The following is a 14709-nucleotide window of genomic DNA, read 5'->3' on the forward strand; positions in this document are numbered from 1 at the left end:
TTTTATTTTGATGGAATGTGCTGATCAAACTTGTATTGTATATATGTCGGATTAGTGACTGCTTCCATTTTTGTCAAACTTTCTATCTATTATTTATCTATCTATCTATCTATCTATCTATCTATCTATCTATCTATCTATCTATCTATCTATCTATCTATCTATCTATCTATCTACAGCACACAAAAAAAAAATGGCGACAACACACTGCGAACGGCAATGTCACCTAAACCGCTAAATATAAATAAATAATGTATATGTAATATGCATTACTGGTAAATCCACTTACAATAGGGAGGTTCTCAGCGCACATTTCATATCTATCTATCTATCTATCTATCTATCTATCTATCTATCTATCTATCTATCTATCTATCTATCATCTATCTATCTATCTATCTATCTATCTATCTATCTAAATCTATCTCATATCTATCTCATATCTATCTATCTATCTATCTATCTATCTATCTATCTATCTATCTATCTATCTCATATCTATCTATCTATCTATTTCATATCTATCTATCTATCTATCTATCTATCTATCTATCTATCTATCTATCTATCTATCTAATCTATCTATCTATCTATCTATCTATCTATCTATCTATCTATCTATCTATCTATCTATCTATCTATCTATCTATCATCTATCTATCTATCATCTATCTATCTATCATCTATCTATCTATCTATCTATCTATCTATCTATCTATCTATCTATCTATCTATCTATCTATCTATCTATCATCTATCTATCTATCATCTATCTATCTATCATCTATCTATCTATCTATCTATCTATCTATCTATCTATCTATCTATCTATCTATCTATCTATCTATCCATCCATCCATCCATCCATCCATCCATCCATCCATCCATCCATCCATCCATCCATCCATCCATCCATCTATCTATCTATCTATCTATCTATCTATCTATCTATCTATCTATCTATCTATCTATCTATCTATCTATCTATCTAATGGGATAAACCTTTAAACCTCCAGCATGTTAGCAGAGGTGAAGTGTACAAGAAAAAAATGTCTCAGAGTTCATAGTGGTGAACATTAATTTGGTCAATGTGGATAAATCTTCTTTCAGCACACGACCTTACTAACCACAAGGAGTGGTCTCTTGGTCAGCAATATGGCTACAGATATAACCTTACTTTCTATTTATACTTAATGGGGCTGTTAGAACCTTGTCCAAGGTCTACATTTGGGGAAGCATAAGAATAGGCAGTTGGATTTCTTCTGTATGATCTTAATTTTTTTTTCCCCCATGGGACATTGGCTCTAGAGGTGTTCGGCAGCCACTAATCTCACCTCTGGCTCCAAAGACTTTTTAATGGGGCAATTATTTTATGTCTATCATCAGCTTCAGTCATTTCCATGAGGAGATTTTTTTTCTACAAAAATAGAAAAGAATATTACCTGTGAAATACGTGTTTTCTGGCAAAGAGGATGGTGAAAATTTCAAGTAGCCGTGTCCTGGAAAGCGAACTCCTTTGATAAAGGTTGTCTTGTCTTGTATGGTCAGTGATGGCTCAATCCTCTCCAGCTGGTAGACTGGTGAAGGACCATTAAGCCTTACAGGAGCAGACCAAGAAATCTTCATGACAGTGCTATTGATTCCCTCTACAAGTGGTGGCTTTAATTCTTTTGGTGCTGAAAGAAAAAACAATTATGGTCAATGCCTTGTATATTCAAAGTAGAAAATGTAGACCCTCTCCCCCCCAAAAAAAAAACAAAAAAATCCCTTGTAATAGTGCCTTTGGATAAGCTGATGGACAACCAATATGGCCACCAGTAAATGCTCATTAGGGTTTGTCACTCATCATCTACAAGACTACTAAATGGAAAATCTGCTAAAGACAGTGAGTAACTCTTCCTTTATTGTCTGCATCTGATCATTCATCGATATGGAATATATCCACAGAAACATGAGAACTTACCTCATTTGTATAACAATCATATCAAATCAAAACATTGCACCAAATATTTACTGCCCAGCCAATGGCTGAGCATCTCCTGCTATGTGTACCTGTTTTTGCCACCTACACATTGTTTGAGCAAAAAGATTCAAAGGTTCTTGTTTAGTATTAAAGGTGTGATCGTTCATGATACCCACCCCCTGAAGTTCTGCCCGCTACAGCAGTGAGGTCATGTTCTCCACTGCTCCGATCCCGAAAGTTCCTTCAGCGATCACGTGCTCATTGGTCACGTGTCGCTCCAGCCAATCACCGGCCTCAACGATCATGTGACGTTCATGGCAGCATCCCCGCTGAGGCCAGCAATTGACTGCATCGGCATGTGACCAGATGAAGGGCGCATGACCGCTGCAGGAGCTTTAGGGACTGATGCAGAGGAGAATGAGACCTCAGCGCTGGAATGGGGGTACTTCAGGGGGTATCTGCTAGTTTATTGTGTTATATCAACCCCTGTCCTGATCATGATTTTAAAAGTCCTGGATAACCCCTATTTGTCTACATATATACTCCCTTATACCTTCTACTATCTAGGCCAACTTCACCCAACCATTTTCTTATGAACTACTCAACTAATAATACCCAGAGAAAGTGGTTTGTGTTTGGCCCCAGCTGCCACTTTATTAACAAAAATAACATGTTAAAAACCAATACGAAATACATAAACATTTCACTCAATTGCACAAATCACAACACACGCACGCAACCATCAGACAGAGAGATACAAAACACTGGAGCCAATTTGCCCAGAAACTGCATTTACTCCCAGCCGTCTACCAGGCTCAGGCGCACCATCGAAAACTGCGGATGGCTTTTTTAACCTCCACCAACTCCCAAGTACATCACCCTTCAGGAGCCCCAAATAAACCAGATCAGCCATGATAATTCCATAGAATTTGGAGGGGACCATAGCCACAATTAATCCCCCCACCACCAATCTAACACTAACTCCAAGAATCCCCAACCCGCCAACCCACTGCCATGACTCCGCAAAACCATCCACCAGCAATACCTGAAAAAAATAATTATAGAAAAATATACATAAAAAGGCAATAAACATAACAAAAAGAAACAACAAAACAATAGTAAATCGGGAGGGAGGGTAGAATAATCTGGGGCTGCCTCACTACACTGCTCTGCACCAGAAAGACAGGGAAGGAATATAAACCCCTCCTAGCCTAATCCCACCTACAAACTCTACCCCCTGTCTCCCTTTTCCACAAACTGTATCATGCTGGCCTTCACCCACAGCTTTGAGCTTGGGTCCGGGTTTCCTTTTGCTATATCTGGATCTTAGCCAGACTGTTAATTAACTTAGTTTTCTATCACTGCCGGCCCTGACCCATATCTGTGTACCCAGAAGGCGTCTCTTGAGAAAGGCAGCAAGTGGGGCATGTCCCCGGCTCCTGAGTGCAAGGGGGGTGGCGTCAATAAGCCACTTTGCCTTAGCCAGTGTATTTAGAGTCTGAATCTTTGCCCCAGGTGAAAGAAAGCCTAGCTATGGCTCTGTGTGTAACCGGACTGATTGAACTGTGCCCGTCCTTACCTCAGACTTGAATGGCCACACTTCTGATTTACAATTCTGTACTTTGCATCTGTATATCCCAGGGACTTAACCTGCTGATTTCCTGCGCAAAGTCCATAACCTCACGAGGGGCTTTTAAGGGGACAAGCAAAATTCCTTAGACTCTACCCCTAGGTTTAGCCCTCATACGGACCCTATTGCAACACAGTGGGTTCATTTCTTGACCTGAGATTAGTTCATGACACTTCTAATAGTCTCAATGCAAAAAACTTGAGGACAGCATCCGTATGGCAAAGGTGTAAAAGTGTTTTATTAAGACATCCCAATAACAAAGTGCTACGTTTCGACTACGCAGGAGTCTTTATCAAACATCTAATAGTCTTATCATTTACAGTATGAGGTACATTATCCTATATATTAGGATATTTTTTACCATTAGATGTGTCTTCTTATTATTAATATGTTTTCATTATTGTTATTATTTTTTATGTATGTTATTATCAATAATAAAAAGTTTATATTTTTTTGTAAAATATAATAATAATAATAATAATAACAATAATAATAATAATAATAATAATAATAATAATAATAATAATATAATTATTATTATTGTTATCAGTATGCATTATTTTTAATATGATTATTGGTATTGCTATTATTACATTCTATGTAGTATTATTATTATTATTATTATTATTATTATTTTTAATATTATGATTATTATTATTTTCTTTTTATTATGATTTTTATTATTATTATTAGGGTTGTTGTTGTTATTATTATTATTTGTATTGTTATTTTTGTGTTTATTATGATTATATGATTTTATATTGATACAGATATTATTACAACATTCTATATTACTGTGTAACCTGTTGTTTATTTCATGAGCAGTCGGTCAGATCCCACATAACAAAATTGCTAAATGGATAAAAGACGCAGACACAGTAAATAAAATATTTCTCTACTTGCACACTGTGGACTGGAAAATTAATTTATAGTGCAGCGGGGGAGATGCATGTATTTTCTTCTCAAGAGTCCAGATGGAGTATTTATTTTTGATGTTATTTAAGGCATTGGAAAGCTGAAGTGCATTGAGACTTATTACAAAATAAATCTCATTTGTTCTGTGACAGAAGAAGTGCTTAAATTGATTAGCAATTCACTTCAGCTTTATGATATCACATAACAAAAATGGCTACCTCAAAAATGCTAGACGTTATATATAACTATCCACAAAAGAATCTTTTTATGAGGGATTTGGTGTATTTTTCAGAATATTTCCCAGCTGGTTTATACCGTATATTCATGTATTAAAATAACTGTCAAAATATATTTTTAAAAAAAATTCCTTAAAAGTAATAATTTTAAATCATAAAAGGCAAACACATTGGAAGAAAACGAATGTGCTGGGCCTTATTTATCCAAACTGTCTGACAAAAAAAACAGGTCTTGTAGTCCATAGAAACCAATCAGAGCTCATCTTTTTTTTCTTAAACTACCAATCAGAGCTCAGCTTTTTTTTCTTAAACTACCAATCAGAGCTCAGCTTTCTTTTCTTAAACCACCAATCAGAGCTCAGCTTTTTTTTCTTAAACTACTAAAATGAAGGCTGCTCTGGAATTGATTACTATGGGCAACACGGACAATTTTTCTGTTACCTTTAATAAATGAGACCCATGTGTTCTACCTAGTGCAGGGCCTAGGGGGGCAGTGTATGACTTCTGTCTTTGGTGTTCTTTGAATCCCTGTGTCATGCACCACCTCAGGCCTTATACTAGTCATAACAGTGTTTTTCCTGGAATGCTACTTTAACCCCTTAACGCTCAGTGACGTACTATTACGTCATGGAAAGCGCCCTGTTCGCGCTCCATGACGGAATAGTACGTCACGGGAGTAACGGCCATTTCGGCAGTCCTCCCGACACATACAGGAGCTGTGACGCTGCTGTCCTGTTCAGCAGCTGTCACAGCTCCTACAGCGGGGACCGATCGCGATCACGGCTTTTTAGGGGTTAAGCTGCCATCGCCGGCCTGCTACACGATAGCGGCCGGCGATGGTGACTATGGGAACCGGACACCAAACAATGGCGTCCGGCTATGCCATAGACGGAAGCCTAGTGGGTTCTGACAACGTCAGGACCCACTATGGTTGCTGTCAGTGAGTAGCTGACAGTTCTAATACACTGCACTACGCATGTAGTGCATTAGAATAGCGATCAGGGCCTCCTGCCCTCAAGTCCCCTAGTGGGACAAAGTAAAAAAGTTTAAAAAAAGTTAAAAAAAGATGTGTAAAAATAAGAAAATAAAAGATTTTAAAGTATTAAAAGTAAAAATCCCCCCTTTTCCCTTATCAGTCCTTTATTATTAATAAAAATATATAAACAAACAAATAAACTATACATAATTGGTATCGCCGCGTCCGTAACGGCCTGAACTACAAAATTATTTTATTGTTTATCCCGCACGGTGAACGCCGTAAAAGAAAATAATAATAAACCGAACCACAATCACAATTGTTTGGTCACTTCACCTCCCAAAAAATGGAATAAAAAGAGATCAAAAAGTCGCATGTACCTAAAAATGGTACTGATTGAAACTACAGTTCGTTACGCAAAAAATAAGTCCTCGCACGGCTTTATTGATTGAAAAATAAAAACGTTCTGGCTCTTAGAATAAGGTAACACAAAAAGTGAATGATTTTTTACAAAACGTATTTTATTGTGCAAACGCCATAAGACATTAAAAAAAACTATAAACATCTGGTATCGCCGTAATCGTATCGCCCCGCAGAATAAAGTGAATATGTCATTTATAGCGCACGGTGAACGCTGTAAAAAAAACTGAATAAAAAAACAATAGTAGAATTGCTGTTTTTTAGTCACCGCGCCACTTAAAAATAGAATAAAAACTGATCAAAAAGCCACATGCACCCCATGAAAACTACAATGGATTCCTCAAGGGGTCTAGTTTCCAAAATGCTGTAACTTTTGGGGGTTTTCCACTGTTTTGGCACCACAAGACCTCTTCAAACCGGACATGGGGCCTAATAAAAAGGAGGGCTCAAAATCCACTAGGTGCTCCTTTGGTTCGGGGGCCGGCGCTTCATTCCATTACCGCACTAGCGCCACATGTGGGATATTTCTCAAGACTGCAGAATCTGGGCAATAAGTACTAAGTTACGTTTCTCTGGTAAAACCTTTTGTGTTATAAAAAAAAGTGGTATAAAAAGGATTTTCTGACAAAAAAAAAAGTAAATTTCACCTCTACTTTGCTCTAAATTCCTGTGAAACACCTAAAGGGTTCATAAACTTTCTACATGCTGTTGTGAATACTTTGAGGTTTCTAGTTTCTAAAATGGGGTGTTTGATAGGGGTGTCTAATATATGGGCCCCTCAAAGCAACTTCAGAACCGAACTGGAACCTAAAAAAATAAACAAATGAGGCAATACTTCGCTTCTTACATTATACTGATAATGAGCCGTGCCCACCCCGAGATGACCCCAGTTTTGGCCGTTTGTATAAATGGAGACCCCTATTAGACCGTTTCAGTGCCCGGTTTTCCCAAGAATACACCCCCGAGAAGTGTATTTCTATTGATGAGTCCCTGGTACATTTTAAAGGGAGGGTTCAATTCCGCCAGTACCTGCCGGGTAAGAGGGCAAGGTATGGTGTGAAGATGTGTAAGCTGTGCGAGAGAGCATCAGGGTATACTTACAAATTTAGGATATATGAAGGGAAGGACACCAGTATTCAGCCCCCAGAATGCCCCCCCCCCCCTTACTGGGAGTTAATGCAAAAATTGTGTGGGATTTGGTGCACCCACTGCTAGACCAGGGTTACCCCCTCTACCTGGATAATTTTTATACCAGCGTCCCACTCTTCAACTGCCTCACTCCCAGAAGTCCTGCGGCATGCAGCACTGCTAGAAGAAATCTGAGAGGCCTCCCTAAGACTCTGCAGGGCAAACGCTCAGAAGGGGTGAGAGCAGGGCACAATCTAGCAGCAACATATTGTGTGTCAAGGACAAGAGAGATGTCACACCAGTACCCATGTACCTGTACGAGGTACCAGTACAGAGACCCCCAAACCAGACTGCATCCTGGATTACAATATGTACATGGGAGGGGTGGACTTGTCAGATCAAGTCCTGAAGCCCTGCAGCGCCATGCGGTGTGGTATAAGAAGCTGGCCGGGCACATCATACAGATGGCATTGTACAATGCGTACGTGCTACGTCGATGTGCAGGCCAGACGGGAACTTTCCTGGAATTTCAAGAGGTGGTTATCAAGAAACAAATTTTTATGGACCAAGAAGGGGGGGCACCCTGTACTTCTGGAAGCGAGGCCACACGCATCGTACCAGGGCAACACTTTCCAGGAGAAGTTCCCCAAACTGGCAAGAAAGGAAAAAGTCAAAAGAGGTACAAAGTCTGCTATAAGAGGGGGATAAGGAAGGACACAATATATCAATGTGACACGTGTCCCGAAAAACTAAGGCTCCGTATGAAAGAGTGCTTCAAAATTTATCATACATCCCATGATTTTTAATCTACCCCAGTTTTACTTACCCTGATGCACTCCGCACAGCTTATCCCCCCTCGTCTTTCCCCTCTGAGCCCTGCTGCGTGCCTAGGCAGCTGATTACAGCCACATGTAGGGTATTGACGTACCCGTGACAACCCACATTACAGTTTATGGGGTGTATGTCTCCGGTCAAAATGCTCACTACACCTCTAGATGAATGCCTCAAGGGTGTAGTTTTTAAAACGGGGTCACTTCTTGCGGGTTTCAACTGTACTGGTACCTCAGGGGCTTCTGCATACATGACTTTGCACCAAAAAATCCCCAGTAGGCCAAATGGTGGTCCTTTCCTTCTGAGCCCTCCCATGGGCCCAAACTGCAGTTTATCACCACAAATGGGGTACTGCTGCACTCAGGACAAATTGGGCAACAGAATGGGGTATTTAATTTCTTGTGAAAATTACACATTTTCAGCCAAAACGACATATTATTGGAAAAAATAATTTTGTTTTAATTCCCAGCCCAATTCAAATAAGTTCTGTGAAAAAACTGTGGGGTCAAAATGGTCACAACACCCATAAATGAATTCCTTGAGGGGTGTAGTTTCCAAAATGGGGTCATTTCTGGTGGGTTTCCATTGCTTTGATACCTCTGGGGCTCTGCAAATGCGACATGGCACCCGAAAACCAATCCAGCAAAATCTGGACTCCAACAAACACATAGCACTCCTTTGCTTCTGAGCCCTCCCATGGGCCCAAATGGCAGTTTATCACCACAAATGGGGTATTGCCGCACTAAAGACAAATTGGGCAAGAAAATGGGGTATTTTGTTCCCTGTGAAAATAGGAAATTTTGATCATAAATGACATCTTATTGGAAAAAATTTCATTTTTTTAATTTCACAGCCCAATTAAAATAGGTGCTGTGAAAAAACTGTGTGGTCAAAATGATAACAACAACCATAAATGAATTCCTTGAGGGGTGTAGTTTCCAAAATGGGGTCACTATTGGGGGATTCCTACTGTTTTGGCACCTCAACACCTCTTCAAACCTGGCATGCTGCCTAAAATATATTCTAATAAAAAGGGGCCTCAAAATGCACTAGGTGCTTCTTTGCTTCTAGGGCTTGTGTTTTAGTCCACGAGCACACTAGAGCCACATGTGGGACATTTCTAAAAACTGCAGAATCTGGACAATACATATTTAGTAGTGTTTCTCTAGTAAAACCTTCCGTGTTACACAAAAAAATTTAATAAAATTGAAATTCAGCAAGAAAAATGAAATTTGCAAATTTCACCTCCACTTTGCTTTAATTCCTGTGAAATGCCTGAAGGGTTAAAAAACTTTCTAAATGCTGTTTTGAATACTTTGAGGGGTCTAGTTTTTAAAATGGGGTGTTTTATCAGTGTTTCTAATACATAGGCCCCTCAAAGCCACTTCAGAACTCAAGAGGTACCTTAAAAAAAAGGCTTTTGAAATTTTCTTAAAAAAAGAGAAATGACTGTTTATGTTCTAAGCCTTGTAACGTCCAAGAAAATTAAAATAATGTTCAAAAAACGATGCCAATCTAAAGTAGACATATGGGAAATGTGAACTAGTAACTATTTTGGGTGGTATAACCGTCTGTTTTACAAGCAGATACATTTAAATTCTGAAAAATGCTATTTTTTTATAAATTTTCCCTAAATTTTGCAAATTTTCACCAATAAACACTAAATATATCGTCCAAATTTTACCACTAACATAAAGCCCAATGTGTCACGAGAAAACAATCTCAGAATCGCTTGGATAGGTTTAAGCATTCCGACGCTATTACCACATAAAGTGAAATATGTCAGATTTGAAAAATGGGCTCTGAGCCTTAAGGCCAAAACAAGGCTGCGTCCTTAAGGGGTTAAAATTTAGATTTTTTTTTTTTTTACTATGTTTAGTAGAATTTCAAATGTAGTAATATGGCCTCAAAAAAGTCTACGGCCACACAGAAGAAAAAATGGTGCCACGTGCCATCCGATGCCGTAAAGGTGTATTAGCAACTTAGACATTTATGGAATATCCACGAGAAATGCCATAAATGTCTGATAGATGCAGAAAAAATGTCTGTTCGAGAATGGGGGTCACCCGGCCTCATTTTGAGCCAAATTCAGGCTGGGACTAGTGGAGAGCAGGCCGTGCGAAAGCGCGCGACTTTCTCCATTCTGTTCAATGTGAGTTACAGAAACAGTCGAGCAAGTGGTGCTTGGCTGTTTCCAAAACTCCCATACAACTGAATGGACTACTAGTTGGCAACTTGTGGCCACGGCACCAGGCAAAGTGAGGCTTGATTGACCCTCATTCTCGATATAGCTGCGGGACCCAGAGGTGGGACCCCCATTATTCAGACACTTATGGCGTAGCCTGTGGTTATGCCATAAATGTCCCTGTTGGGAATACCCCTTTAACAAGGTGTAAGAATTATTGCTGCTGTACATGGACTTTTTTCTTACTTGATTACTCCATGTTTGGGGTTAATGATCAGCCAGACCATTTAAAACGGTCCTCCGTGCCCGTAATCACAGTCTGTATAAAGTAGGGAAGCACGGTCCGTGAAAAGCAAAAAATAGGACATGTCCTATCTTTTGCGGAGCCTTTCTACGACATGGACACCTTCCTGTAAATATACGGGAAGGTGTCCGTCAGCCATAGAAATGAATGGGTCCGTAATTACAGACGGTTGTGTGCATGGGGCCTAAAAAATAAAATGCGGTACGGAGGCACTATACGGCAGCATATACAGTGTTTGTGGCTCCGTTGTATGGAGCAGTGGGTTCTCCGTGTTTCACACTACAGAGTCCATGCACATGCATGAGGCCTTAGAAAATAATATTACTTGTGCCAGGGTAAGTGTAGGGGCCTGTCTCGTCTTTACATTTTAAAAATTTTGAAGATAATTTATTTTATTTAAAATTATTATTATTATTTTTTTTGGGTGTTATATAATAAACATTAAAATAAAAAAAATAGTTTAAAGGCTTTGAAATTTGATACTATATAGCAGGTATCTCATAAAAATTCCACCAACCCTGGACAGGGCAGAGGTTGTCACCCCACCTAAGAAAGAAAAACATTCAACGTTCTGCATATATGCATTGAAATTTACCCGACGTATACGTTTAATATGCCAATAGGCTATCACTAGCCACACATAGGCCAAAAAGAGTGTCCTCCACTAGTGTCGATTACGCTATAGTCGACCCGTGGGTGGCCCCACCCCCTTTCACTAAGCTCCGTCCACTTTTTTAGAAACTGGCGTGGTAAGTTAATACATTTCCCCCATTGTCTTGTATTACCCTGAGGCACGGGCTGGTGCGGCTGTAATATGCTATAAGGTGCAATGGAGGCGCAGCCATATACCGTTCCTGTCCTACAGCTTCTGCCAGCGTCCCTGGCCTGCATGTCTTCAATCAGAGCCCAGCACCCAGCACAGGACGACGATAAGAAGCTGCTCTGACCTGCTGTCCACCCGCACTAGGTCTGAGGACTGTAGTAATTCCTTTTGAAGTCTGAAGTCTGGGGTCTATTTAATGCAATTTAAGGCCTGGGGTCAGTACTTATTCAATACGTGGTTAGATTTATTCATTTTGGGGTTTAAGGTCTGAGGTCTGTCTTAATTAATTCTAGGGTCTGTATTATTTTTGGGCTCTGAATTAATCTTTGGGGTCTTAAGTCTGGGGTCGGTCTTCATCAATTTTGGGTATCGGTAATCTATCTGAATTAAATCTGGGGTCTGTCCTGGGGTCTGAATTAATATTTGAGGGCTGAAGTCTGGGTTCTGTTTTCACAAATATTGAGATCTGTGGACTCTTAATTCGTGTGTCTGTCTTATTTTTGGAGTCCGAATTGGTGGCCATCTTAAAAAATTAGCATTGGAACTCTGGAGCTCTAAGTTATCGCGTATAGTCTTAAAGAAATTTTATTTTTGGAACATCTACAAAATTTTAAAAAAACTCCAGCTATTATGAAGAGTCAAGTGCAGTACCCCACCACTAGAGGGCAGCATAGTTTCTTTGGATAGGACTTGTCTGGTGTTGGGTAGTTGGATATGAAATAAATCTCTGATTTCTTATTCCGATAAGTTAAATAAGTGATAAAATCATGTTCTCTACTTGGCACAGTTCAAGACAATGAGAAATTGTGGTATAATACATAATTTAAATTGTGCTGAAATCTAATGTATTATGTAGAATAAACATTAATTTTAAGTGTATTTTTTTGTTCCACTTTATATGTTAAAAATTTTAAAGTGAAGCTCCGCATCCATAAAGCCTCATAATGAAAATATTCATACTGCTGCCAGAAAGAAAGGAAAAGCAAGGGAGTTAGTATAACGGCAGGCAGAGGAGATGGGGATAGAGAGGGCAGAGATTGGGGAATACTGCTACGAGCAGAGGGGGAGGGGAGAGTGGACTGCTGCGGGTAGAGGGGGAGGGGAGAGTGGACTGCTGCCAGAAGGGGGCAGTAGAGGAGAAGAGCAAAATGCTTTAACAGTGGGAGGGATGGTAGATAAAGGGAAGCAACATGCTGCTGCCTGAGGGGGATCAGAGAAGATTTTCTGGCAGAGAAGGGTGTGCTACAACCAGTGATATCCCCTAGGCAAACTTGAGAGGTGGGTCACAGCTAGGAGACGTTTCTGTGATGTTCTGGGCCATATAAAGAAGAAAGAGAACTGAAACGACTACAATTGGAGAAGATGTCAACTGTGATGTCATTGGTTTTATCGTTGGTCAAATTTGCAGTATTATTTGTGCACTATATGGCAGTTTGGGGACTGTATGGCAGTATTATTTGTGCACTGTATGGTGACATTATATGGGCTCTGTATGGTGGTGTTTATACTCTCTATGATGGTAATGCCTCGTGGCATTATTTGGGCTCTTTGTGTAAGGTAATATTATTTGTACACTGTATAACTGTATTCATTTTCCCCTGTAGAACGGCATTATTTGGGCACAAGGTGTCTACATAGTTTCAGCGTAAGATATGCGGTCTGTAAGACTTCTAAGAAATGCTGGCCCTTGCCTCATCCAATGTATTGAAAATGATGTACAATACACCTACAAGGACAAAAACACCTAAATAAAATATTTATTTTGTATTTTTTCATGATATCTAAATCAAATCGGGGAGATCAGACCCCAAAACAAAACAGAACCGCTGAAATTTTTTTTTAATCTAAACTAAATCAAAACACGGTGACACAATTAAAATCGCATGTGTATAAATGACTCAAATTTTTAACAACTAGCGGATAATATAATAGAAATAATAATTATAATAAAATAAATAAAATAATTTCATTTTATTTATTTTTTTATATTTTTATTACGTGAATCTTATATTTATTTGGCCTTTTATGTTGGTAAAATAAAATAAAAAATTGCCATGCCATCAAGCATGTTATTGGATCTATTGATATCATTCAAATTAGATGTGACACAAGCCGCGACTTCCTTCATGTGCCAGCGAGGTGACCTGTCAGTGCTATCATTTGATTGTCTCACTGTACAATAATTTAATAATACATAAAATTGTACAATCTGAAAAGTAAGCACAACGAGAACTTTACATCGGCTTGTAAAATGTTTTTAATATTTTTTTTACATTTTTATTTATTTTTTAGTAACATCTTGTTTTCCGTGACAATAGTCCGCAGTGTCAGCCAGGAATATTGAGTGTATCTAGAAGCATAATTAAGGGTCTCTACTACTCCAACTTGACGCTGTTATAAGACTTTAGCAATTAACTACCTAAATGCATCGTAACACTTACTTCCGTGACAGGGAACTATTGATTTTTTAATCATTTTCAAGTCTTCTCCCAGCACAAATAAATGTACTACAGTTACAGTTAATGCACTGTGTATATAAAACAGTGCCTGCACACAATTTATTATGCCGGGATAAATACATAGATGCACAGTCAAGGCTATTGATACAAAATCATTGAAATATTATTATTATATTTTTTTTCCGTTCATTTTTAATAGACATCAATGTGTGCAGGAGAAAGCTGAAACTGAATGTGGAAATATGTGTCTGAGACTGGATTCCAAAAGGTGTCACTGTAGCACCTTGGACTATGTGATCTTTCACGGAACTTTGATCTGGCAAAAGCTTCAGAGTTGAGATGTCTATTGTGTTTGTGCAGGGTATGCAAGATCCATAGAGGTAGCGTCCTGTCCCACGTCAAGCAATTTCCTATCAGTAGGTCATTTAGAAATGAACACATAAACTAATGTGAAAAAAAGGAAATGGTCATTATATTGTATAGGAGAAATACAAAGAAATGTCCAGCTTGTGGTGAAGAAATCCATAGAGATATGAGTGAAGATGATAGATAGACAGATATGATAGATAGATAGATAGATAGATAGATAGATAGATAGATAGATAGATAGATAGATAGATAGATAGATAGATAGATAGATAGATAGATAGATAGATAGATAGATAGATAGATAGATAGATAGATAGATAGATAGATAGACATGAAATATAGATAGATAGATAGATAGATAGATAGATAGATAGATAGATAGATAGATAGATAGATAGATAGATAGATAGATAGATAGATAGATAGATAGATAGACATGAAATAGATAGATAGATAGATAGATAGATAGA

The 14709-nt window shown here is 38.7% G+C and overlaps 1 protein-coding gene across 1 annotated transcript in view; it reads right to left on the minus strand.

The window, feature by feature from the left end:
* Nucleotides 1-14709, minus strand: part of USH2A (usherin) — a 593484-nt gene that overhangs the window by 424012 nt on the left and 154763 nt on the right. Inside the window, exon 20 of the mRNA XM_075863335.1 lies at nucleotides 1443-1676. Coding sequence (XP_075719450.1) covers nucleotides 1443-1676 — 234 coding nt within the window. The remainder of the gene's footprint in view (nucleotides 1-1442; nucleotides 1677-14709) is intronic.

Source organism: Rhinoderma darwinii, chromosome 4 (genome assembly GCF_050947455.1).
Source record: "Rhinoderma darwinii isolate aRhiDar2 chromosome 4, aRhiDar2.hap1, whole genome shotgun sequence".
Classification (NCBI taxonomy): domain Eukaryota; kingdom Metazoa; phylum Chordata; class Amphibia; order Anura; family Rhinodermatidae; genus Rhinoderma; species Rhinoderma darwinii.